Source organism: Tupaia chinensis, unplaced genomic scaffold, assembly GCF_000334495.1.
Source record: "Tupaia chinensis unplaced genomic scaffold, TupChi_1.0 Scaffold000085_1, whole genome shotgun sequence".
NCBI classification, from domain to species: Eukaryota; Metazoa; Chordata; class Mammalia; order Scandentia; family Tupaiidae; genus Tupaia; species Tupaia belangeri.
The window spans coordinates 2,971,150-2,997,746 of NW_006159547.1; the positions used below are offsets into that span (position 1 = coordinate 2,971,150).

General features: G+C 38.5%; 1 protein-coding gene across 1 annotated transcript in view; it reads left to right on the top strand.

Moving 5' to 3' along the window:
* The first annotated feature begins 11 nt into the window (after positions 1–11).
* Positions 12–26,597, top strand: part of ZDHHC17 (zDHHC palmitoyltransferase 17) — a 111,801-nt gene continuing 85,215 nt past the window's right edge. The window contains exon 1 of the mRNA XM_006142853.3: positions 12–152. Coding sequence (XP_006142915.1) covers positions 60–152 — 93 coding nt within the window. The 5' untranslated portion in view covers positions 12–59. The remainder of the gene's footprint in view (positions 153–26,597) is intronic.

Here is a 26,597-nt window from a genome sequence, read left to right on the forward strand (position 1 = left end):
CGTCCCGCTCGCCCTCCGCCTCGCCCGAGCCCCGCGAGGGTGAAACGCTTTCTCCCAGCATGCAGCGGGAGGAGGGATTTAACACCAAGATGGCGGACGGCCCGGACGAGTACGATACCGAAGCGGGCTGCGTGCCTCTTCTGCATCCAGAGGTGAGGGAGGGCGCCGAGTGCATTCGTCGGCCCGCAGCCCCCGGCCCTTCTCCCCCTGGGCTGGCCGAGGGCGGCGGCCCAGGCGCGTGGGGCAGTGGGACGTGCCGAAGTTGGAGAGGGCGGGGAGGCGAATCCAGGCCCGAGCGCTGCTGCGAGCGGATAACGGGGGAGGAGATAGCGGGGCGGGCCCGGCCGGGGCGGGCTTAGGGACGCAGTCCCTGGCTGTGCCTGGAGGACAGAGGTGGAGGTGTCGACCGTGCGGCTCTGTCGCCGCGCCGCCTGCGGGCGCAGAGGCGGCGGGGGCCTGGTGCTGGTCTGGAGCCGCAGCTTAAGCCCCTGGTCTTGCTCCAAGCCTCCGGGGGCGAGGAGGAAGCGGGTCTGTTTTTGATTCCTTTCCTTTTCCTTCTCCAGGGTGAAATACTGTAGCAGTTCCTTTTATTTAGCTAAGGGCGGACAGTTTCTTGGGCAAAGTGATGTCCTTCTAGATTATGCCAAAGGCAGCGCCTAGGGGCACCTTGTGTCGGTTGTCCTTATTTGAGCATTTGTCCTTAAGGAATGAAAAAGAGAGCCCAAAACTTTTGGGAATAGACCCATGCTCAATTAGCTTGCCAGAGTACTGTAGCATCTTTTTGGGAACCAGGGAGGGCAGTGCAACACGTATCCCATCACATGAGAAGCTTCCCATGTAAGTAAACAGTGCTGGTCCCCAGACTCAGTCACATTCTGTACTTGTTTATCTCCTAATTTGTAGCTGAGCTTGTGCTGGTTAAGGCTGAGAAGCAATGCTTGATACATACTGGTTTTTAATGATCCCCATTGATGTGTCGATGGGGCGGCAGCACAGCTTCCTTAAGTTGGGTAGTTTTTCTGAGGTCAAGGGATGAAGACAATCAGTGTGTTGTAAGGTGAACAAACATGGATGTCGCTACCTGGTTACTTTGCATTAGAATGATTCTATTTATTTCTGGATTTTGTCTTGTAACATGCTTTTTTTTTTTTTTTTAATTAATGACATTCCCCCCCCCCCCATGTTACATGTTTATAGTCAACCAACTTCTCATTCATCACTTTGGTTTAACAAAAACAGATGGGACCATTCCTTAAGAATAGATACCTGGGCGCCTATCAACCACAGAGGCTACTTTAGATTTCTGACAAACAGAACTGTACAGTTAAGATGAACAGTTTTTTAATTAAAGTAACCACTTTCATAACTGGCATTGAAGACACTAAGTGGTTCACACTTAGCCCCTAAAACTATGTCAAGAAATAGAGTATAATAGTTTTAAAAGGATGCTTTGAAAATGTTACTAAGGACTATTTCTATTCTTCCGTTTCTGTGAAAGTATTTCAAATACTTCAAGTGTTTATTCTGTGTATTCAAACATACTATCTTTTTAAACCTTTGCTTTGTTAAATGGTAATTATTTGCTACTTCAAGAGTAATTGTAACTAGTAACCAATCCAGAGATTACTTAGTATATGGCATGGCTACCAGGCTGGAAGTTTGGGGACTTGAAGTTGCCAGTTAATAGTTATGATATTTCTGCAGTGTTTACTTCCTCAATATCGAAAATGGGAATTGAAGTAGCTTACATATGCCATTCCCTTTTACTTAAATGTAAAAGTAATAAGTAATCTCTGGATTGGTTACTAGTTACAATTACTCTTGAGGTAGCAAATAATTAACATTTAGCAAAGCAAAGGTTTAAAAAGATAGTATGTTTGAATACACAGAATAAGGTCTGATTAGTCTAAATGTTTTGCATCTTAAGCTTGTAATGCATTGGCTGAGGTCTTTTTGCAATTTTTTCCCTGTGGTGGTTGTATGTACCTGAATGCAGACTTGATACCGTTCTGTTGTTTTCTAGCAGTTTACTTCTTTAACATCTAGCTTTATCATGTATAATAATGGGATGATATAATAATTCTTAAGTAATAGGCTATTGTGTGGATTAAATGAAATAATATATTTTTGTTATGAAAATAAGCAGTGTTTTCAGTCTCAGGAAAAAAACCTATTCTCTGTCTTGATGAGAAATAAAATAATAAATAGTACTTTCAGTCTTTTTTTTTTTTGGAAAGAACATAGATTTTTTGGGTCAGACAGACTTGGATTCCAATTCTGGCTCTTCAGTAACTAGCAAAGTGATAAGTACTTAATTTCTTTCTTTATTAATGTTATAGACTGTGTGCACATACACCTGAGCATAAGAGAGAGACAGAGACAGAGACATGCACCCTCCACAGGGTCTAGTCACATCTTGATCTCCTTTAGTCCTCCAGCCTCAGATTTTGGGTACTCACCCATGTTCCTTTCATGTTTAAGGCTGACTGTGGTTGCTCTGTGGGATTCAGTTTCTCTTGACCAGCACATAACCTCTGTGCCATGGAGTTGGCCTTAACAAATACTTTATTTAAGCCTCAGTTCTTCAAAAAATGGCATGTCTCCTTTACTGGACTGTAAGGGATTAGGTGGGACTATATGTTGAGGTTCAAGAACTGGCACATTGTAGGTGCTCAGTTAATGTTATTTCCTTTTCTTGTACCAGAAGAAGGAAAGGAAACGCTACCACATGTATTTGGCTTAGGTGAATGATTAGAAATTTATATGAGCTGGGCAAACCTGTGGCCTTCTGAAGGCAGCTGGATTCTACATGGCTGACCATGCAGTTTGGCAAGTCATGTTGAGAACACACTAGTGTGTGTGTGCGCGTGCTCCAGTTCCAACAGGATGGAGAGATGGAGAAGGAATTGTGGCATCACCTTGCCCCATGGAGGATGTGTTCTCTTTCTCTGTCTCTGCCTGAGAAGTGCACATGCCCTCAGTCAAATTACAAAAAAAAAAAAAAGAAAGAAAGAAAAAAAATGAATGTATGTTTTAATTTAGTGAGATAGTATCTTGCAGTAACAAGTTTTATTTGTTTGCTAGAGGTGTTTGTGCTGGGAGAGAGGTGGAGTCATGCTGCAGTCTCTTCTCCATTCTGTTGAGATTTTTGGGAAACACACACACTTATACACATACTTCTGGAGGACTTTTCAAACTGCCAGAGCCAGGATTCCAATCTTAGTCATCTTTAATCACTAAGCTACAGGGTCAGACCACATTTTATTTTACTTATTTTCAGGTTTAACACTCAAAGAATGAAGTTCTTAGTAAATAATTTGTTGAACAGATGAAGTTATGTTACTAGACAAGATAAAGAAATTAGCCATTGCTGAAAATCTCCTGCTAGTATGCAAACATCTCACAACTGAAACATTGAAACCTTAGAGAATTGTGCAATTATAAACAAAGAACCCTTCTTTTTTAAAAAATCAGTTTTATTTATTATTATTATTATTTTAAATTTGACCAGAGCAGGACCAGCAGTTGGCATAATGGCTATGTTGCTGGACTCCCATGTAGTCCACCGCGGTTCAAGTCCCAGACCCAGTGGCTTAAACTCACGTCAGGTGCATGTGCATATGTGCCCAAGATCCCGAGAGGAGAATGGAGGAGAAGGGATTACAGTGTGGCCATCCCCCCCGGGTAGTTTTTTTCTCACTTTCTGTCTCTCTGTCTCTGTCTTTCTGGTGAGTGTACATGCCCTATAGCAAAAAAAAAAAAAAAAAAGAAAGAAAGAAAAAAAATGAATGTATGTTTTAATTTAGTGAGATAGTATCTTGCAGTAACAAGTTTTATTTGTTTGCTAGAGGTGTTTGTGCTGGGAGAGAGGTGGAGTCATGCTGCAGTCTCTTCTCCATTCTGTTGAGATTTTTGGGAAACACACACACTTATACACATACTTCTGGAGGACTTTTCAAACTGCCAGAGCCAGGATTCCAATCTTAGTCATCTTTAATCACTAAGCTACAGGGTCAGACCACATTTTATTTTACTTATTTTCAGGTTTAACACTCAAAGAATGAAGTTCTTAGTAAATAATTTGTTGAACAGATGAAGTTATGTTACTAGACAAGATAAAGAAATTAGCCATTGCTGAAAATCTCCTGCTAGTATGCAAACATCTCACAACTGAAACATTGAAACCTTAGAGAATTGTGCAATTATAAACAAAGAACCCTTCTTTTTTAAAAAATCAGTTTTATTTATTATTATTATTATTTTAAATTTGACCAGAGCAGGACCAGCAGTTGGCATAATGGCTATGTTGCTGGACTCCCATGTAGTCCACCGCGGTTCAAGTCCCAGACCCAGTGGCTTAAACTCACGTCAGGTGCATGTGCATATGTGCCCAAGATCCCGAGAGGAGAATGGAGGAGAAGGGATTACAGTGTGGCCATCCCCCCCGGGTAGTTTTTTTCTCACTTTCTGTCTCTCTGTCTCTGTCTTTCTGGTGAGTGTACATGCCCTATAGCAAAAACTTCTCATAACTAACTAACTGACTGACTATCTTGAGTGTTTGTTCTAGGTATATAACACTGTGTCAGGTTGTATGGTTGATTATATGAGCTAAAATAAAGTAAAAAGGTTAGCCTATGTTTTCCAGAAGGTAATGATCGAGTTGGAAAGATATACACCCCTGAAACACTTGACCAAGTAAGTGCTCAAGTATGTAATGCAGCCTGTACGGGTATCAAATTCCTGTCATTTAGTTAGACTGGTTAAAAGAAAGACTCCAGTAGAGAGACAGAGCCTATGTTGGTCTACAAGTCCAACAGACTTGCTATCACTAGACTTGCTATCGCGTCTTCTCTTTCACTTACTGGAATATCCTTAATAAGTCATCTCAGTTCTTTCATAGAACTGCCAGAGTATTGTAGGGGCTGACTCTCTGTTTTAGAAACATCTGACTCAGCTTTGAACTGGATTGCCTAGATTATCTATGGCTTTCATCTCTTGTTTTCTTCCTTTTTTTCTCAATTTCAAAGCTCTGTTATTGCTTTTTTCTAGTTCCCCTTGCTTTATTTAATAGTAATTGATTTTATATTTATTTTATTCATTTTCGTGTATCTTTTTTTTTGTTTGAACATTAAACCAAAATATTCCTACATTTATATTCTCTTCACAGATTTAGTAAAATCTACCTTTTTTTTTGGAAAGGTTTTTGCTATAGGGCGCGTGCGCTCACCAGACAGACAGAGACAGAGAGACAGAAAGTGAGAAATCACCCCCCAGGGGGGGATGGCCACGCCGCAATCCCTTCTCCTTCATTCTCCTCTCCGGATCTTGAGTATGCACGCACACGCGCCCAGCATGAGTTTTAAGCCACCGGTCCGGGACACGAACCACGGTCGACTACATGGGAGTCCAGTGAAATAGCCATTATGCTAACTGCTGGTCCCGAGTAAAATCTACTTTTTGAAGTGTTTTTTTTTTTCTTTTTTTATGTTTTGCTATAGGGTGTTTCTCTTTTCCCTGGAGAAACAAGAGAGAGAGGGGAAAGTAAGAAATCACTCCTCTGGGAGGATGTGGGTGGGTGGGGGTGGCCACATTGCAACCCTTCTCCATCCTACTCTTGAGAGTTAAGGCACACATGTGCATGCATCCACTATGACTTTTAAGCTGCTGGGTCCAGGACTTGAACCGTACAGTCAGCCATGTGGGATCCAGCTGCCTTCACCATCACGCCCCCTACTGTCCTGAAGCTTTTTTAGTGAAAGTGAATTTGCCTTTCTCCTTTAGTATCTTTTGCCCTGTTATGTATTTATGGAAATGTATTTGTATACATATATAAATTAACTCTCTTTCAGAAAGTAGAAAAAAATTACTTTGAGTTTTTTTTTTTTTTTTTGGGTAGGTTACTCCCAACTCTTTCTGTTCAAAGTCTTTCTGTAGTCTTTAGGATCCAATTTCTTTTTTTTTAATTTGAAAAATGCTATAGGTAATATAATTGTAATTTAGGTTCTAAAATACTGTATCTTAAGGATTGTAACAACTGAGTCAATACATAAATATAAAATTAAAATGTCACTGATTTGTAACCTTATGGATTGTGGCAAAGCCTAAGTTGAGCATTATGTATAGAACCAAAAACTTGTATTTGGTTTTAAGAAATAGCATTTTCTGGACCAGTAGGTGGTGTGGTGGTTAAGGCTTTCGATCCTAACATGGCTGACTCTGTAGCTCAAGTCCTGGATCTGCAGACTTGAAAACCATCCTGGATACATGTGTGTGCACCCAAAATCCTGAGAGGAGAATGAAGGAGAAGAGATTGAAGTGTGGCCATCCCCCCTGGGGAGTAATTTCTCACTTTCCCTCTCTCTCTGACTCCAGCAAGTGTGTCTACCCAATGGCAAATACCGGAAAAAAGAGAAATGCTGTTTTTCTGTTTTGACTTTGTTTTGTTTTGCTCTCCATTTTTATGTAGTTTGGGAAAATTATCTCGAAAGTGTGAAAGGTGTACTGTGGAGTGGCTTGATAAAAGATATGAGGTATAAAATGTGTGCAGTGGTTTTAGGATACTTGTATTCAAATCCCCGTTTTGCCATATATTAGCCATGTGACCTGCGGCAGTTTTTGAGCTTTTATGTCCTAATTTTCCAAACGAAAATTAAAATTATAATGGGACCTACTTAATGAGGTTACTCTACGGATTAAATGAATTAATCTTGTACTTGCTAAGTTCTATGTCTGGCACTTAATAAAACAATAACTGCTAACTGTTAATGTTGTGGTAAGAAATGAGTAGTGTATCAAATTGGTAAATTAAACAATAGCAGTATATGTATATTAGATATGGAAACAACTGACTGAATGAGTGTAATAATATTGGCTGTCTGGGGATTGACTTTTTATTGTAAGCCTTTCTTTCAATGTTTGATTTTCTTAGAGATGTGTGCTTTTGATACGTGAAGTTTTTATTGAGCACCTAAGTATAATCTTAATCCTTTACTAGGTGACTAAGTAATTCAGCTTTGCCAGAAAAAAACAAAAACAAAAACACAGAAACAGAAACAAAATACACATAGTACAGTAAGAAAAAGTTCACTGTAATCCTTTAGATACCTCCAAACAGATGGCAGTGAGCGTGTGTTTATATTTTTTTCATAATTTAAAACTGAATTATGATCCCTTTATCTAGAGAAGAGGTCCCTCAACCTCTAGGTAACAGATTAGTACCAGTCTATGGCCTATTAGGAACTGGGCCACATGGCAGAAGTGAATGGAGTGCGAGTGGGTGAAGCTTCATCTGTATTTATTCATGTAAGGTAATGGCTCCCGTTGCTCATCTGAGTTTCACCTCCCGCCGTCAGTGGCAGCATTAGGTTCTCATTGGAGACCCCGGTGGAACCAGCTATTGGATAGTTGCAGGAAAACAAACAGGGCTCCCCCACTGATTCTGCATTATGTTGAGTTGTATAATTATTTCATTATATGTTACAATGTAATAATAATAGAAATAATGTGTGTAATTAGTGTAATGTGCTTGGAAAAAATGCCCCACCCTCCCATCTGTAGAAAAATAGTCTTCCATGAAACCGGTCCCTAGTGCCAAAAAGGTTGTGGACCAGTGCTCTGGAGAGTATCTTGATGCTATATTAAGGTGGTCAGGGTTGAGCAGTGAGGTTATCTTAAAATGTAGTGTGCTTTTTAACAGAACCCCAAACAATTACATAATCCAGAAAGGATTTCTACTACCAATGTTATATAAAATTGTCTTTTAAAGCACCATCTGATTGTAGCAGTATTTTATGATTAGATTGCATTATAGCTGGAAAATTTTAGAGTAACATATTTGAAAATATTTTATATTTGGAGTTTGAAAATCATGATTCAAAGTAATAATATATGAGAAGACTTCAAAAAGTTTGTGGAAAAATGGAGCTAAATACATTTATTTTGGTGCAAAAACTTTGAAATTCATGCATAACTTTTACTTAATGCACATTTCTTATGAACTTTTGAAGACTCTGAAGTACTCATAAAATATGGAACTAAAATTTTTACCTGATAGAGTAATTATCCAGTCCTTGGATAATATCTTTTAAAAGAAAATATTGAAATAGAGCTATAAGCAGTTAATTTGAGAGACAGCAAAACTTTAGCCTTCTATGAAGGAGCTACTGTAAATAACTTAATATTCTGATTTATAGAGGCTTAAATAATACTTTTTGTTTCAATTCTTGATGAAAGTTTGCCAGTTGAATTTTACTTTCTAGGGTATACTAAATATAATAGAATCTTTATTTGATAAATCAGAATATTATAGTATCTTCAGATCATTTTTCCGATCATCAGTGATACTGTGATGGTGCATGGATGATAGGGCTAAATGTGCCTAAAGCTCTTTTTGTATGTAATGTCAAATGGCTTGTATTTTTATCAGTCATTTTATTTTAGGGAAAATTAAGTACTGATTGAGTTGTTTATTATACTATATCCTTGCTTAATCTTTAATAATAATTTTCATCTTTGTTTCTTTTAGTTTGCTTTAGGGCACTTACACTTGCTGGGGATAGAGACAGAGACAGAGAAAGTGAGAAAGTGAGAAATCACTCCCCCAAGGGAGATGGCTGTGCCATAGTCCCTTCTCCTCCATTCTCCTTTCAGGATTTTGACTACTCATACATATACTCCTGGTATGTTTTTCAAGCCAGTGAATCTGGGACTCGATCTGCACAGTCAGCTGTATGGAATATAGCTGCCTTAACCACCACACCACTGGCTGGCCACAAGAATAATTTTCTGATTACTGGCATTCATTAATTTATGTAGAGTTTAATGAGGGATGAATAAAACTAGTGGTAACTAAAACTATCTTTATTTTCATAGAGAAGAATAATTTGGTTTTTATTTTAGGTGAAGACAGAAGTTAACTTGTGTTAGTTGCAATGCCAGCAACCCTACTGTAATTTATTTGGGCAAAATGAGAATTTACTGTTTCAGATAACCCAAACTCAGGACGTCGGGGACACAGTTGGACTCAAGGATGATTGGCGCCTGAGCTGAGCATGCCTCGACTCTCTGTTACCTTTCTTCCTCTTGTCCTTTCAGCCTAATTTTTTCCCCTAATGGAGAGCAGGTGCTATATTACATGTGGGAACATGGAGGTATCAGCATTATTTTTCTTTTTTCTATACATTTCGAATCTCAACTAAGCATTAGAGAGGGACTGCATATCTTTCCTCATTCCACACTGGTATAGTGCTTCTGGGGATAGCAGTTGAAATGAGGGAGAAACACTTGCCTTGGGAATAACAGCTGGGCAGGTAAAACTATTTCTGGTCTTTATGCTTTTATGTGAGTAACTATTCATTTGGTTTGTTTCCATACTTCTAGATTTTTACATACTTTAAGAGATGTTGTAATTACATGGAACCAGTTACTCTTCAGAGTAAATGTTCTAATTGAGTTACTGAATAGCATTCCTTTTTTTTTTTAAAGAATTATTTATTTAATTTATTATTATTTTTAAATTTTGCCATATGCTCACCAGAGAGAGAGAGAAAGTCAGAAAGCACGCCTCCAGGTGCAGGACTCAAACTACAGTCGACCACGTGGGAGTCCAGCCACCATGCCACCTGCTGGTTCCCGTGAATAGCATTCTTTATGAATAATCTAGACCATGAATTGACAGACTTTTTTCTTTTATTAGAATTATTTATTTAGTTTTATTTAGTATTATTTTTTAAAATTTACTATAGGGCACGTATGCTCATGATGCAGAGAGAGAGAGAGAGAAAGAGTGCAAACAAGCTGAGATTTGAATTGTTGTGGAAGTCCAGTGCCTTAACCACCATGCCACCTGTTAGCCCCAAATGGCAGGCATTTTCCGTACAGGGCCAGGTGGTGAATATTGAGTTGTCAGAAGTCCTGACTTTTTGCTGTTTTTCTGTGCAAAAATGGGCATGATTTTTCTGACAACCCAGTATTTCCAAGTTTGTGGTCCATATGCTCTCTGTAGCAATTACTTGATTCTACAGTGGAAGCAGCCATAAACAATATGGAAATAAATGGACATGCTGTGTTCTATAAAATCAGGTGGGAGGGCCAGTGGGTGGCATGGTGGTTGAAGTACTGGACTTTCCACATGGCTGATCATGATTCGAGTCCTGGACCTGGTTGCTTGCTTTCTCACCGCCCCCCCCCGCCCCCTGTGAACTCATGTGAAAGAATAATAATAATGATAATAAATTAAAAAAAAAAATCAGATGGTAGACTAGATTTGGCCCTTGGGCCGTAATTTGCCAACCCCTGGTCTAATCAATACATAGAAACTCCAATAAATTGATGTAAAAATATATGATATTTCAACACACTAAATTCCATTAAGCACTAGTTGGAAGCAGAGTTATGGGGAAGATAGGTTGGTGCAATAAGAACATGTGTTTGTGTATAATAGTCTTTTGGGGAGCTTTGTCAAAATACACATGCATTCATGCATCATCTCTCAAAGTGTTTAATTCCATCTGGGTTTGTGGTATGCATATTTTGAAAAACTTCCTGAGGTGATTCTGAAAAACACTTCCACACTTTATCTCCCATTCTCTGATATCCATTTGGTATGTGAGAATAGTTGTATTATAGGAAGGGGAAGGAAGCTAATTTGGCATTTAATGTATGAGGCATTGTACGGAGTACTTCTGTTTTTGTATATGTGTGAAAGAGCAAGAGATAGTTACTTTTGACTGGGCTTTACCATGTTCCACTTCTGTTCCAGTTTCCCAGTTAGCTTGGATTACAGGTGTATGCCGCCATACCCAGCCTGTTTAGGGTCATCTGGGTACTGAACCAGGCATTCTTTGTAGTTTTAGCCTTGTGCAGCAGTACCCTGCTGCTTGTACCACAGTGACTGGGCTCCTGATTTTTTATTTATTTTTTTAATTTTTGGCTATAAGGTGAGCTCTATCTATAGCTCAGAGAGAGAGAGAGAGGGAGAGAGAGAGAGAGAGACAGAGAGGAAAAGTAAGAAATCATCCCCAAGGAGGATGGTTATGCTCCAGTCTCTTCTCCATTTTCCTCTCGGGATTTTGGAAATGTACACACATGTGTCTGGTGTGTTCGCAAAGCCTCTGAGTCTGGGACTCAACAGCTCAGTCAGCCATGTGAGATCCAGCCACCCCAACCACCATGACTGCCCACTCCTGCCTTTTTTAAGTTTCTTTTTTAAATTGCCACTGTTGGGTGTGTGCATGTATGTGTGTGTGTGTGTGTGTGTGTGTGTGTGTGTATGTGTGTGTGTATGTGCATGGACCAGAGAGAGATAAGTCACTTTCCAGTGGGATGTGGTCATACTACAGTTGCTTCTCCTGTCAGGATTTTGGGTTCACATGCACACTCACACAGTTTTTTCCAGCTGCGGCCAGGATTTGAACCACATTTGGCCATGTGGGAATCTGGCTCCTTTAACCACTAGGCTGCAGGTCTGGGCCTAATTTGTTTATTTCTTATGCAAGGGATGAAACTCCAACAGGATCTTCGTGCCACAGTCCTGCCCCCAGTCTCAGCCAGCCAGTATCATGGGCATGCATGTGTGCCTTTACTTGGTGTGCCCGAGGAGACCTCATGACATGAACTTTGGACTTTCCCACATGGCCTCAGCGTTGTGGATCATTGGGGTAACCACTGAGTGGCCATGACGGTCTCCTGAGTACTTTTAATATAATCTTCTCAAGTTGATGACAGTAATGAGAACAATTGCTGACAGTTAAAAATGATATCTACAAGCTAGGGATTATCCCGAACAATTTTGCATATGTACTCTATAATTAATTCTCATAGCTTTTTATACATACCTCTTTTTATAAATGAGGAACTTTAGCTTGGAGAAGTTAAGTAACCTGCTAGTAACTAGTAGAATTGAATATAAATACAGATTGTCCTGTTTTATAGCACAATAGAATGTGATAGAGATGATATAGAGTCGATTGGATGTTATTTATGAGCCAGTAGCTAATGTGGTTGCAAATGTCCTCATTTATGCTTTGTTTTAATTTTTTAAATAGACTTGATATTTTAAGGACAATTTAGGTGCTTAGAAAACTGAGCAGAAAGTAGAGCCCCTGTAGATGTTCCACACCAGCATAGTGCATTTGTTTTAACTGATGGCCCTGCGTTAACCCATTTTCACTCAAAGGCCATTCTTTAAATAGGACTCATTCTTGCTGTTGTATGTTCTATCATTTTAACAGATGTATGATCTGAAGATCTCGTTACCCAGCATAGTTTCACTGCCCTAAAGGTCTTCTGTTCTCTGCCTCTTTATCTGTCCCTCCCTTGAGTAGTATCACTGCTCTTTTTACTGTTTTTATAATTTTGGCTTGTCTAGAATGTCATTTAGTTTGAATAATATAATATGTTGCCTTTCATATTGGCTTCTTTGACTTAGTAATATGCATTTAAGTATCCTTCGTATCTTTTCATAATTCGATAGCTCCTTTTTTTTTTTTTTTTTGGTGGTGAATAATATTTCATTGTCTGCTTGTACCACAGTTTCTTTATCCATTTACCTACTAAAGAACATCTTGTTGCTTCCAAGTTTGGCACAACTAATTTACCTAGTAGTTCTGTAAAAAGTGTATTATTGAACTTTTTGCAGATTGGAAAACAGATTCAGAGAGGTAAAGTAGTTTTATTCAGGTTTTAGCAGTAGACAGTTTGTTTTAGAACGTAGACTCTTTGTTCTCCAAAATATACATATATACGTGTATATATAAATTAACAGGTCAAAATCCTCAGCATGCCACCATACCCAGCCTGTTTAGGGTGATCTGGATACTGAACACAGGCATCCCTTGTAGTCAAAGTCTCATATATACTCTGCTATGCAAATTAATTCTCATATATATTCTGCCATATAATAGGTCAAAACACAATTTATTATTTATTTTTTATAGTATAGTAGGGGAACTCCATCATAGTTACTATCAATTCTTCCTTGTTATTAAAGCAGTTAAGGAAAGTTAAGGAACGTTTCATTTTTGGTAGTTATTCCAAGGCCACTTCTTTGAATAACTCTTTAACTTGAAATAATAAAACTACATTTCCTTGAAAGTCTTCCTTTTCATAATTTTACTTTATTCAATGTATCCTTTCTCCTGCTTAGTCTGAATTAATCAGGTAAAATGTACTTTCTTTAATCCTTTGAAAGGTGGTGACTTTCATTGAAATAACTCTGGGTATAGATGGGGTTGGAGATAGGTATTCTCAGTATTAAATCTGTGGCACTAGCTGCTCAGAGGACAAATGGTACTAGTTTCACTTACAGGTGTCTCAGGTTTAAATCTTTTTGAGCATTCTATTATCATTTAATTGTTTATAAATATCTCCTATAGATTTGTTGCTGGACCACATTCATCTACTTAGTAGAGCTTTTTTCTTTTGAGGGGGTACTTCAGGGAGGATAATCTAGTTAATGTTGCCACATCCAGCAATTGGGCACTGTGTGATATTGGGCTGATTGGCCCAGATTTATAGACTGTGTCCTTAATTGCAGAAAGTTCTGTTGGACAACACTGATCTGAATAGTGTTTTGTTTTGTTTTTAAAGGGACCCGCCATTAGTGTAATGGCTATGTCCCATGTAGTCGACCGCAGTTCAAGTCCTGGACCTGGTGGCTTAATCTCATGCCTGGCGTGTGTGTGCCCAAGATCCTGAGAGGAGAATGGAGGAGAAGGGGTTGCAGCGTGGCCATCCTCCCTGGGGGGGTGATTTCTCGCTTTCTATCTCTCTGTTTCTCTCTGTCTTTCTGGCGAGTGCACACACCCTATAGTTAAAACCTCTCCAAAAAAAGAAAAACAAAACAAAACAAAACAAAAAAACCTTGGATGTCTACATGTATGGGGAGGGGAGATTAGGTTCAGGTGTGTATGTATCAGGTGAGAGACATGAGGAAATACAACCAAAATGCTTGAAACAAGGAATTTATTACTCACTGTTTCCTAGAGAGGTTAAGGGTGTTAATCTGGGGCTAGGGATGAGGGGAGTTGTCTATGAAACTGTGCCTTTTTAAGTTCCATTGGTATTATCCCTTAGACTTGCCTATGCGTGCATTTGTGTAAGGGGGGAGGTTGAGAGTTAGCTAGTTTAAAGTAAACACTTATGAAGAAGTGAACTTATTCATGTGACTCTGGGGTTGACCATTAGGTTTTATTGTGTTCAGCAACTGTGAAGTATGTTGGGTTTTGGGTCAGTTGATGAGGAACACGTGGGCTTTTCTGCAAACAGTCACACAAGGAAGGAGAGGTTTAACCAGGCCAAAGGTGATGAGGTACTACTGAGGTTCAGAAAACTTAGGTAAGGCCTAAAAATTGATTTTAACGCGCAACTGTATTAAATAAATTTATGACTTCTTAATTTTAGTCCATTCTAACAGGTATGACATGGTAAATCATGGTCATATTAATGTGCATTTCCCTGATGACTAATTATGTGAAATAGTTTCATGTGCTTATTTGCAATTCATATGTCCTGCTTGATGAAATGTCTTCTTGCATCTATATTAGTCTACTTGGGCTGCTGTAACAAAATACCACAGATTGGATGGCTTAATTAATGGAAAATTTTTCTCCACAGTTATGTAGGCCGGAAATTCAGTCAAGGTGTTGGGAGGTTTGGTTTCTTCTGAGGTTTCTTTCCTTGGCTTGCAGATGGCTATTTTCTCACCGAATCCTCATGTGGCCTCTGTATATCCTAGTTTTCTCTTGTACACATGGTCTTCAATAAGTTCATGGAAAATGTGTATTATGAAAAAACTATGCATAGATTTCCAAATATTTGCATCAAAATAAATTCGTATTTTAATTCTATTTTCCCCATGAACTTTTGAAGTCAAAGTAGCAGTCAGATTTGATAGGGCCCACATGAATGTCCACATTGTGTGTGTGTGTGTGTGTGTGTGTGTGTGTGTGCCTGTCTGTCTGTCTGTCTGTCTCTCTGTGTCTTTAGGTCAATCTGAAATCTGAATTTAGGTCTCCATGGAGCTGCAGCAACATGCAACAGTGCCCTACTCCCTGAACTACTGAAGCTGGGCCTATGCTTTTATTTTTGACATTTAAGCTTCATCGATTTTGAATTGATTTTTTATATAAAGGATGAGTAGTGGGATCAGGTAACTTTTTCAAATTGTTTGTTTTGTTTTGCATATGGATGTCTTAACTGCTCCAGCACCAGTTTCTCCATTGAGTAATGTCTGCCTTGTAGAAAACAACCAGTTGAGCGTATATTTGTGTTTTTATTTCCTGGTTTTCTGTTCTGTTTCACTGATCAGTGTTTCTCTCCCTCAACGTATGCTGTTCATTTTTGATTATTGTAGCTATATAATAGATCTTGAATTTGGCTAGACTGCTTCTTCCCACTTAACTCATCATTTTCCATATTATTTTAGCTGTTTTGTTTTGTTTGCCATCCCATATTAATTTTAGAATAACCTTTTCTGTATCTACAACAAAAAATCTGGCTGGAAGTTTGATAAGAGCTGCATTAAACATGTATTAATGAGGGTAGAATTAATATCTTTATTGTGGTAAGTCCTCCGATCCACAAATATGATATATCTTTTTACTTATTTAGAGCCTTGGCTTCTTTCATCAGTGTTTTGTAGTTTTGAGCATAAAAGTACTGGCTACACTAATTTCTGTCCCCTTGGGCCCACTTAAGGATCTCTCTCCAGCAGTTCCCTTCCTGTATCATTACTTCTTGGCTCTACCAGATCACTTCTACTGATCATTTCCTCCATCCTAAAACAAACAAAATCAAAACAAAAAAACTACCCTTTGAATCTACTTCCCGTCCACTATTCCCTATTTCTTTGCTCTTTTTTGTAACAGAACTCCTGAGAAAAGTTTTCTGTGCTGTGCCTCAATTCCTTTTCTCTCATCCTTTTTTAAGTCAGTTGCAGCCTGGCATGTGCCCCAGCCTTGTCAAATGAAGTGACCTCTCTATTGCTAAATCCAGTGGTTAACTTGCAGTCCTCATCCTTCCTGACTTTCCATTAGCATTGATCTAGTTGATTTTTCCTTGATAAACCTTCTTCAGTTTGCTTCAGGAAAAATTAAATCAAAACAAGATAAAATTTAGTATTTACCAGATCTCCCCAAATTAACAAGGATAGTAAATGTAAGTATAGTGAAAATAAAACTTAAACATTACTAGTGAGAGTACAAATTGGTATAACCAGTTTGGAGTACAATTTAATGATATTAAACGTAATTATCTTTTTTAGCTGCTTACTCTGGAGAGCCTTTGCAGATGAGATCTGTATAGAATTGTTCATTACAATATGGTTTACCCTCACAGAAAGAATAAGTATCTTTAACTGCTTTCTCAGCATTTTTCCTGGAGCTCAAAGCTAAGGACAGTAACTGACAAAGGATGCCTGCATGGTAGAGTTGTTGAGCTTACTGGAAAGTGGCCATGAGCTGTTCTGGAACTCTGTCACTTCCAGCTTACACAAGGTAAAGAGAAAATTTAATGTGAGAAGGGAGTTTTTGAAGTGTTAACAACCCAAGAAAAAGTGCTGTAGTCTTTTTATTGACCTCCCTGTGGGTGGAAAACAATTCCTCTGAGAGGTGTGGGGACTTCCAGGAGGGGAGACAGCTCTCTAGCTGGATACCTGCTAGGTTACAGAAAATAGCTAGGCCTCCCTTAGCAGAAACAACACCAAGTGTGTACCACCATGGGGGCGCAGGGGGCGAGACCAAGAAAGAGTTTTTTTTTTTTTGCTATAGGGAGCCTGCACTCGCCAGACAAAGAGAGACGGAGAGACAGAAAGCGAGAAATCACCCCCCGGGGGGATGGTCACACCGCAATCCCTTCTCCATTCTCCTCTCGGGATCTTAGGCACGCATGCACACGCGCCCGGCGTGAGTTTTAAGCCACTGGGTCCGGGTTACCAACCATGGTTGACTACGTGGGAGTCCAGCGACATAGCCATTACTCTAACTGCTGGTTCCCAAGAGTTGTAAGAATGGAGCTGGAGAATGTCTCTTCTGCCCCAGACAGTGTTAGGGAGGGAAGTTCTGTTTGAGAAAACCAGAACAAGACGATGGTTATTAAGGTGGTAAAAGCAATTTTATTCAGGAACTGTGGCAGTAGGATCCAGTTCCATGCACAGCAAGGACAAGTGGGGATTAAAAACCAACAAGTAGAAAATAAGGGAGAGGGTCAGTGTGTGCAACATTACTGAGAGGAGACATCAAGGGGGGGCATTCTTGTCAACAATAGGCTTCTTTTTTGCCATAGGGCAGGTGCCACCACGCCCCAACAATAGGCTTCTTTTTTTTAAAAGAATTATTTATTTAACTTTATTTATCATTATTATTAAAATTTTTGCCATAGGACATATGCACTCACCAAAGAGAGAGAGAGAGAGAGAGAGAGAGGGAAAGTGAGAAAGCAAGCTGCCAGCTCAAGGACTTCACCAATTTCAGTGTGGCCATATGGGAGTCCAGTGCCCACACCACCTGCTGGCCCAAGCAACGGGATTTGCACTGAAGACATGTCAGGGGACAGATTTCAAAGGTGAGGATTCTTTTGAATTCACTGAGCAGGATTCTTGCTAAAATTGGGCTGTGCAGTCCCAGTAAGGGCAAGGGTCAAGGTCATGGTCTAATTGAGAAGAGCAGTCTAACTAAAATTTGGTGAAGGAGAGAGAGTCTTTCTTTGTAGGAACCTATAGAGTTAATTTCAGTACTCCCAAATGCCCCACGAGAGAGAGCCAATAATTGAACTTCTTCAGTGATTTGAAGGTATTTGATGCCAAGAGTTTTCTCTTGCTCCATTAAATAGGTAGTAGCACTGGCTCTGTAATACAGACTTTGCTTATGACTTCTCATATTTCCCAACTTATGATAGAATAATGGACACGGAAACATCAGGTCTTAATCCTTGGAACCTATAAATGCTACCTTATAAGGAAGAAGACTTTGCAGAGATGATTAAGGATCTTAAGATGAGATTATCTTGGATATCTAGCTGGACCCTAAATTTAATCACAAGTATTTTTATAAAAGGGGGCAGAGGGAACTTTCAAAATACACACAGAGCAGAAAGTGATGTGAGGACAAAGAGAGAGGAATTTGAATATGCTGGCCTTGAATATTGAAGCGATGTTGCCCAAAGTGGAGGAATGCCAGGAACCAGGAGAGCTGGAAACATAAAGGAACAGATTCCTCCCTGGTGGGTGTGTAACTTTATATGACTTTGACTTCAGCCTAGTGATAAGATTTTGGACTTCTGACCTCGAACTGTAAGATAATAAATTTGTGTTGTTTTGAACTGCTCAGTTTGTGGTAACGCACTACAATAGGGGTAGTAAACTTAACAGTATTCCATTTTATAATACTGTACTATTTTGTGTATGTAGCAATAGGAGCACAGATAATAGTGAAGTTAAAACTTCTTGGGGCCGGCAGGTGGCGTGGTGGTAAAGGGCACTGGACTCCCACATGGCTGACCACAGTTCAAGTCCTGGACCTGGTGGCTTGCTTTCACACTTGCCAACTCTCATGCTCTCTCACTCTGTCCCTCTCTGGTCAAATTTAAATAAATAAATAAATAAATAAATAAATAAATAAAATAAATACAAATAATTCTTTAAAAAAAACCACAAAATTTCCTGAGAGAAGCAAGGAAGATGATGGTGACATTTGAATTGTGAACTAAAAAATTCGTTAAAGTTTACCTAAGCCTGAGATAGTGTGTGTTAATAACATGAATAAAAGATAATGAGGTTTTAAAATATATGTTTCTGGGAATGGTGTACATAAATATCTAGGATATGTAGAAGGGGATGGTAAATGCCAATGCTGGATAAAGTAAAGACGGACAAGTTTATGAAGGAATTTTTGTGATGGCTGAAATTATTTTCTTTACTTGTGTGTGTGGTTATAAGGACTTTACGTAATCCTCACTTTAACTGAGTAACAAGGTCAGTAACATGGATAGTTCACTTGGGGGAGGGTATTATAGGGATGATACAGAGAAAGGGACCGATAGAATTTGTTTTGAGAAAAGAAGTATGGAGATTTGGTGTGTAGATTGTTATCCTTGGGATTTGAGGATAGTCAAGGCTGAATGAGTCTTCTAGCTCAGATGTTTCAACAATTAGAAATGGCTTCCAGTAAACAGGACAGAAAGGGGGACAAATACATTGTGTAGGTGGTGAGGAGAAAAAAATCGTTAGATGATCCTTAGAAATTGCATATCTAATCCAATTTCCTTACCCAAAACCCTGATCTCTGTTGCCTACTAAACTATATGCCTGAATGCCTTTGTTTATTCTTAATCGAAAATGAGATTTCTGCATTTCTTCTAAGAGATTCTTTATAATACTTGTCAGGATTTTCAGCTGAATTTATTTCCCATCCAAATTATATTTTGATAGTTTGATTTAAATAATTTACATCCACACTTGACTAATACATTAAAATTGCAAAATGAAACAATTTCTAATGCTTAAAAGATTCTTTCTCAGAGTTTTCCAGAATCACTTGTGTCTACCCCAGCTTTCTGGAAACTAGTTAGAAAGGAGGCTAGGATTCGAGTTTGAGCTGCTGGTAAGAACAGTTGACCTGTGATGGGGAGGAAGACAAGATGTGAAGGTCATTTGTATTATGAGTTCACCCAGGAGATATGTTAAAAGAATGCCGATTAGAATTCTAGAGTTGGAAGATAAAATTAAGAATCCCAAGTGGAATGTAAAATTGGACATATTCTATAATGCAAGAGTATGATTCTCAAGTGGGCATTTTTATCCATGGGTAATGTTATGCATTCTCTGGAACCTCTTTGAATAGGATGATTTAACAACATTATATATAATGGAAAAACACTTAGGACATTGCATATTAAAAATGGAGGAAAAATACAGAAAATAAGGATGTATCTTATTTTTCTCTATTATTTCATTTGCTTTTTTTTGTCGATGCCATGGGCTATGGAGTTGAACATATAATTTGCTGGAGATTTGATTGTATTCTTAGGTTTGTAGAAATCATCTAAACCCAGAGAATATATTTTAATATTGAGGCCAGATGTAAGATAAATCTGTGAACACTAGTAGTAAAATCATATGCTAGTTATTACTATCTCCCAACCTCTGAGAAGATAATTTATATAGATTCATCTGCATACTTACTAAAATGAACATCTCTTAGAATTATATTAGCTAGGATTAGCTAGATTTTAGTACCTCACAACCTAAATACTTTAGCTTATGTTACTGGTTCCTACTACACATACCATGTATGTTGGATAGTGGCTACTCTGGGACCTAGAATGATTGGGTATCTACTCTGGTAGATTGCCAGTCTCCATGGCCAAGGAAAAGATAAAGAGTAGGGAGTTGGCATGTTGGCTCTTAAACTTATTTTCTGTAAGCTTCACATCCCGTTTTTCATATTCTGTTGGTTAAAAATTAATTTAATGATTTGGACTCACTTATCTTTCAAAGAGTTGAGTACATGTACAATCCTACCTACCATGTGCCCGAGAAAAGAGCTGGAAATATTTGATGAATAGCACTAATTATTAGAGGAGCATTTAAATAATAATTTAGAAAAGGACCAAAATGCCTAAGGAATAAAATTATTTAATGTAGCTACAAAGAGTATAATATCTGAAATATATTGAAAGTATAGATCAGCAGTTCTAAAATCAGAGCTGAGATCTTTATATCACTATGAGAAAAGATCAATATCTAATCTTGTGCATGCATAAATATAACTAAAATATGTTAAACTTTAGGACTCAAGTAGAATAAAATGGCCAAAGGATATGAACAGAGAATTTTCATAAGGTGAAATAGAATAGGAAAATATATTTCAAATTGAAGTTGCAAGTTTTACTTCCTCTATTAAATAGAGGAGAATTTAAAAATAAGGCCTAGTGCCAGTGAAATTATGGAGAAATATTTAATCATGTATCACTGGTGGGATTATAAATATATTCATTTTGTAAAACAAGGTAGATACTGTGTCAAGAACCATAATAATATTGATACCCTTTGAGAATCCTTGTCTAGAAAGTTTATCCCAGTTAAAAAGAAGAAATGTAGGGACTAGCAGATGGTGTATTGGTTGTGATGCTGGACTCCCACACAACCAAAAGTCCTGGACCCAATGGCTTGAAATCACTCTAGGCATGTGTGTGTGTGTATCCCTATGATCCCAGGGGGAGAAATGAGACTGGAATGCGGTGTGGCCATCCTCCTGGGAGGAGGTTGTCAATTACTCACTTTCCCTCTCACTGTCTCTGTCTCTCTCTTTGGAGAGTACACCTGCCCTAAGGCAGAAGAACCCTTTGAAGGAAAAAGAAGAAGAAGAAAAGAAAAAAATGTTATTTTTCAGTGGTGAGGAAAAATCCATTATTGTTCTGTTGAATTAAAAATCCATTATTGTTTCGTTGAATTTAAGGGCACTAATATGCCAACATCTGTCCTAAACACTGGAGGTACACAGATGGTTAAGCTAGGGTTCCTGCACTGTCATAGTTGAAAGTCTAATTGAGAAAAGAATGTTAGGGGAAGGCACAGAGGAGAAATGCCTCAGAAATAACATCAGAGTATAGTTAGAACATCTAAGAATAAACCTATATGTCCAATTAGGAAATGTTTCAGTACATGTTAATCTGGCAGTATATACAGTGGTTAAAAAGCAGGACTTCAAAAACTATGTGTAATGGTGGGGAACCAGCAGTTAGCGTAATGGCTATGTCGCTGTACTCCCACGTAGTTGACCGCGGTTCGTGTCCCGGACCCGGTGGCTTAAAACTCACTCTGGGCGCGTGTGCGTGTGTGCCCAAGATCCCGAGAGGAGAATGGAGGAGAAGGGATCGCGACATGACCATCCCCCCTGGGGGGTGATTTCTTGCTTTCTGTCTCTATGTCTGTCTCTGTCTGTCTGGCGAGTGCACGTGCCCTACAGTGAAAATCTCTCCAAAAAAAAAAAAAAAAAAAAAAACAACTATGTGTAATGGCATGAGAAATTGTAAACGGGAAGAATAAAAAAAAATGTATGAGTACTATGATTATAGACTACATAAAAATACATAAACATTTGTGCCAATAAGGATTGTATTATCCTTATAGTCAATGTTGAAAGAAATTTGCCCAAGTAGGCTTAAATTAAAAACACTTCCCAGAACACATGCTGTTGTGTAATGATGAGAAGACTGTCAGGCAGGTCTCAGTTGAGATGCTTTCTACAGAGTACCTGATCAGTTCTCCTGGGAACTGTCAAGGTCATCGAAAACAAAGCCTGAGAGTGTCCCAGTCAGGAGGAACTTAAAAGCCATGACATCTGAATGTCATTTTCTGGTGGGATCATGGATGGAAAAGGATATGATGTAAAAATTAAGGAAACCTGAATGAAGCGTAGACTTCAGTTTAATAAAGTATCAGTGCTGGTTCTTAAATTGTAGCAAACATACCATACCTAGTGTTAGTTATTAATGATAGGGGAAACTGGGTATGGGGAATATGGGAACTCTGTAATATCTTCACATTGGTTTTATAAATCTAAAACTAGGAATAAAGTTTATTTTTAAAAAGATAGGAAGGGGAGAAACGTAAGTATTGGCTTAATGTTTATCAATGTCTGGAGAGAGAAAAAACATACCAAATTTATATGAATTGTTACAAATTCATATGTACATATGAATTAATACCAGAAGGAAATGAAGTGGAAACCAGTTTTCTTTTTTGCTTAAAATACTGACTTTATTTTACATGTATGTTTTTGTTTCCCTACCATTTCTATGTTTGACCACAATTACTATAATGTCATGTTATAATATTCTATACATAAACCCAAGAAGGGTAGAGGTTCATCTTTAAAGACTAAACAGGCATTTTGTCAATGGAATCTGAACATTGTTTATCAAACTCAATAGGGAAAGTTCTCACTCTGCATTGTAAAAAGGACGGCTAGATATCGATTGTTACAGAACTGAAATAAAATGGAAAATTTTAACCAGTTTTGTTTAAGCTACTTTTTAAAAAGAGGCTTCCTCATCAGCCAGAGATCTTGGATAACCTCCTAGCCAGTCATTGGAGAACAGTTCTTCCACATAATAGATGAACTTGGCTTCCACTTTGGGAAAAGAACCATGTTTTTCTATACTTGCTTACATTTTTGCTTTAATGTCTTCCACAGAACTTTTATAGAGTTCTTTTTGGTGGTTTAGGTTTTTTTTTTTTTTTTTTTTTTTTAATGTTTCTTGACCTTTTGGCATTGGTGTTGATGGTTTTGAGTCTTGTCCATTCTGGTTTGATTTTGCATTTCTGGTAGTATTTCATCTAGATTTCTTCACTGGACACACATTTGACTATAGAAAAGAACATGGATGAAATTAAGAATTTTATCATCTAACATAAACAGCTTCATGACAAAAGGTATTAAGCTTTAAAGGGTATGTAGTCACTGGAGCTTGAACACTCAGATGGGCCTAAGCTTTGTACTCCAATCACAGAGTCCACACTGATGAGCCTAACAGAATGCATACCACTGAGAGAGTACAATCAGAATAGAGATGTCAGAAGCTACACTAATCACTTAAAGTAAAATCCTTTTCCTTTACTGGCATTAAAAAAATAATGTATAATGAGACCAGTATTACCAAACAGATTCATTTATTAACAAAGGCTAGAGAAGGAAAACTTACGTAAGTCTTTTCTTTACTTTGAGAGGTAGCAAATTAAGTGATATTTTATGAACTTTTTATAGGAATTTCTCCCTTTATCCATGGTTTTGCTTTCAGAGGTTTCATTTATCTGTGGTCAAATGCAGTTCAAAAATATTAAATTGAAAGATCTAGAAGTAAACAATGCATTAGTTTTAAACTGTGCACCATTCTGAGGAGCATCATGAAATCCTGTGCTGTCCTTCTCCATTCTCCCAGCATGTTAATTAACCCTTTGTCAAGAGCATCTGCACTATACAGATGCTACCTCCCCATTAGTTCTTCAGTGGCCATCTTGGTTATCAGTTATAGAAACATGGTATACATGGGGATCAGTATTATCCTTCGTTTCAGACATCCATTGGGGGGTCTTGGATTGTATCCCCTGAAGATAAGGCAGGCTACTGTGTATGCACTTTAAATTTGGTATTTCAGCACTAGCCTTACCAGCTTTTTACTTCTCTACATACTCTTCAATCATAAACAAAACAACAAAATAAAAATAACTTGCTAAAATATAATATGGATGTTAATGTTACTTCTGGTCCGCAGCCATTCTCAGGCAGATTTCCTCATGACCAAAGAGCTGGAAGAAACCATAATAGAGCATGGGTTTGATCTCTAGGCAAGTGATTTAAAATCCCTCCCAAAAGAGTAAGTTTCAGGATGAGCAGATAGAGTAATGGTTATATTGCTGGACTCTGTGTGCTTGACTTCAGTTTGAGTCCTGGAAATGAAGTGGAAACCAGTTTTTAAAGAAGCAACAAGTTAGGGGGACCAGCAGTTGGCATAATGGCTATGGCTATGTCGCTGGACTCCCATGTAGTCAACCACGGTTCAAGTTCTGGACCCGGTGGCTTAGACTCATGTCAGGCGCATGTGCATGCATGCCCAAGATCCCAAGAGGAGAATAGAAGAGAAGGGATTGCAGCATGGCCATCCACCCCGGGGTGTGATTTCTCGCTTTCTGTCTCTCTGTCTGTCTCTGTCTTTCTGGTGAGTGCACATGCCCTATAGCAAAAATCTCTCTTTAAAAACAAAAGAAAAAAAAAAAAAACCTACAAGTTGGGCCCAGGAGGTGACGTGGTGGTTATGGGGCTAGATTGCCCTTTGAGTCCCACATCTGGCAGTTTGAAAACCATGCAGGCTAGATGTGTGTGCATGCCCAAAATCCAAAAGGAGAAGGCATTGATTATGTGACCATCCTCATGGGAGATATTTTCTCACTTTCCCTCCTTTTGTGTCTCTCTCCAGTGAGCATGCACACCCTATGGCAAAAACCTTTAAAAAAGAAAAAAAAAAAAAAGGCAACAGGGACAGGACCAGCTATAGGTGGACAAACACTTTCCTAGTCTAAGCGTATTGACATCATGTCAAACTTTCTTGTTGAAAGCAGAGTTAATTTGATTGGTCGGATTGAGACAGTGGTGGTACTACAGCATAAAGAGTGTGTGTCTCAAACTGGACTCTGCTTAGTAAAACCATCAATCATGTATTGTTCGCTGGGGATTAGGACTAGCAGAATACATCCTAGTAAAGCACCTTGTGTTGACTGAAAAAATTTATCTGAAATCTTTCCATCATATATTCCCAATTAGCCAAATCATTTTTGTCATATCTTCCTGTGTAGCTGGTACATCAAGTAGGTTGGTAAAGCATTCTATCTTGAGTGTAGTGCCATCTGCTGGCACCATTAACTAATTACATTTTAAAAGAAAGCATTGTAATGTTTTGTAGTGACAACTGGTTTTCCTTGGCATTTATTGCACATGTAGTTATATATGTTATATGTTTATGCTGTCTTTCTCTTTATTGTAAAAAGAATGGAAAGAATCTTTCTGGTATCTCTAGAACTTAATTTGTTATTACTTCAAGTTTTCTCTTACCTTGAAAAAAAATTTGCCTATTTCTATGGCTCTGACAAAAATGCTTTAATGTTATAAACCTAACTTAGGGTAACCTGACTTGAGCTCTGTTTGTGTGCTTTTTAAATTCGTTTCACTTGTTTGAAGAAGGTATCACATATAAAATGAATAAGTACCCATAGTGACCTTTTTTCCTTTTCCTGTCTTCTTGTCAGCAATGCTTTATACTGCTCTAATATCATCTTACAAATTTGGTATAAGTAAATAAATTTGAGATGCTTAAAATGATATAATTAAGTTCATTTAGCACCTTGGTTCAGAGTCCAACCTGTTGGAAAGATACTCCACAGCAGACAGTGTGAGTCACAAGCCCGTGGTGTTCCTTTTTTCCTTTTTTCTTTCTTTCTTCTTTTTAAGAGATTTTTGCCTTAGGGTAGGTACGCTATGCTTTGCAGGAGAGAGAGAGAGGAAGAGGGAGACAGTGAGAGAGAAAGCAAGAAATCTCCCCCTCCCCCCAGAGGTGGCCCTGCCATAATCCCTTTTCTCCCATTCTCCTCCTGGGATTTTGAGCATGCACACACGTGTGTTCATTGTGATTTTTAAGCCAATGGGTGTAGTACTCGAACCCCTTTTGACCATGTGGGAGTTCAGTGAGAACCACTATGCCATCTGCTGTCCCCTTCTTTTCTTTTTTAATCTGCTTCCGTCTTTTTTTTAAAGGATTACTTTATTTAACTTCATTTGATTACTTTTTAATTTGACCATGGAGGTACAGAGGTACAGAGTAACACACACACACACAGAGAGAGAGAGAGAGAGAAAGAGAGAGAGAGAGAGCGAGCGAGAGCGAGCTTCTACATCCAGGATTTGAACCACGGTCAGCCATGTGGAAGTCCAGCAGCCTTAACCACCATGCTACCTGGCAGCCCTATCTGCTTCCATCTTAAGCTTAACTTCTTCACCTGTAAGATCTTCTAGTTTCTTCTTTTTCTTTTTCTTTCTTTTTTTTTTTTT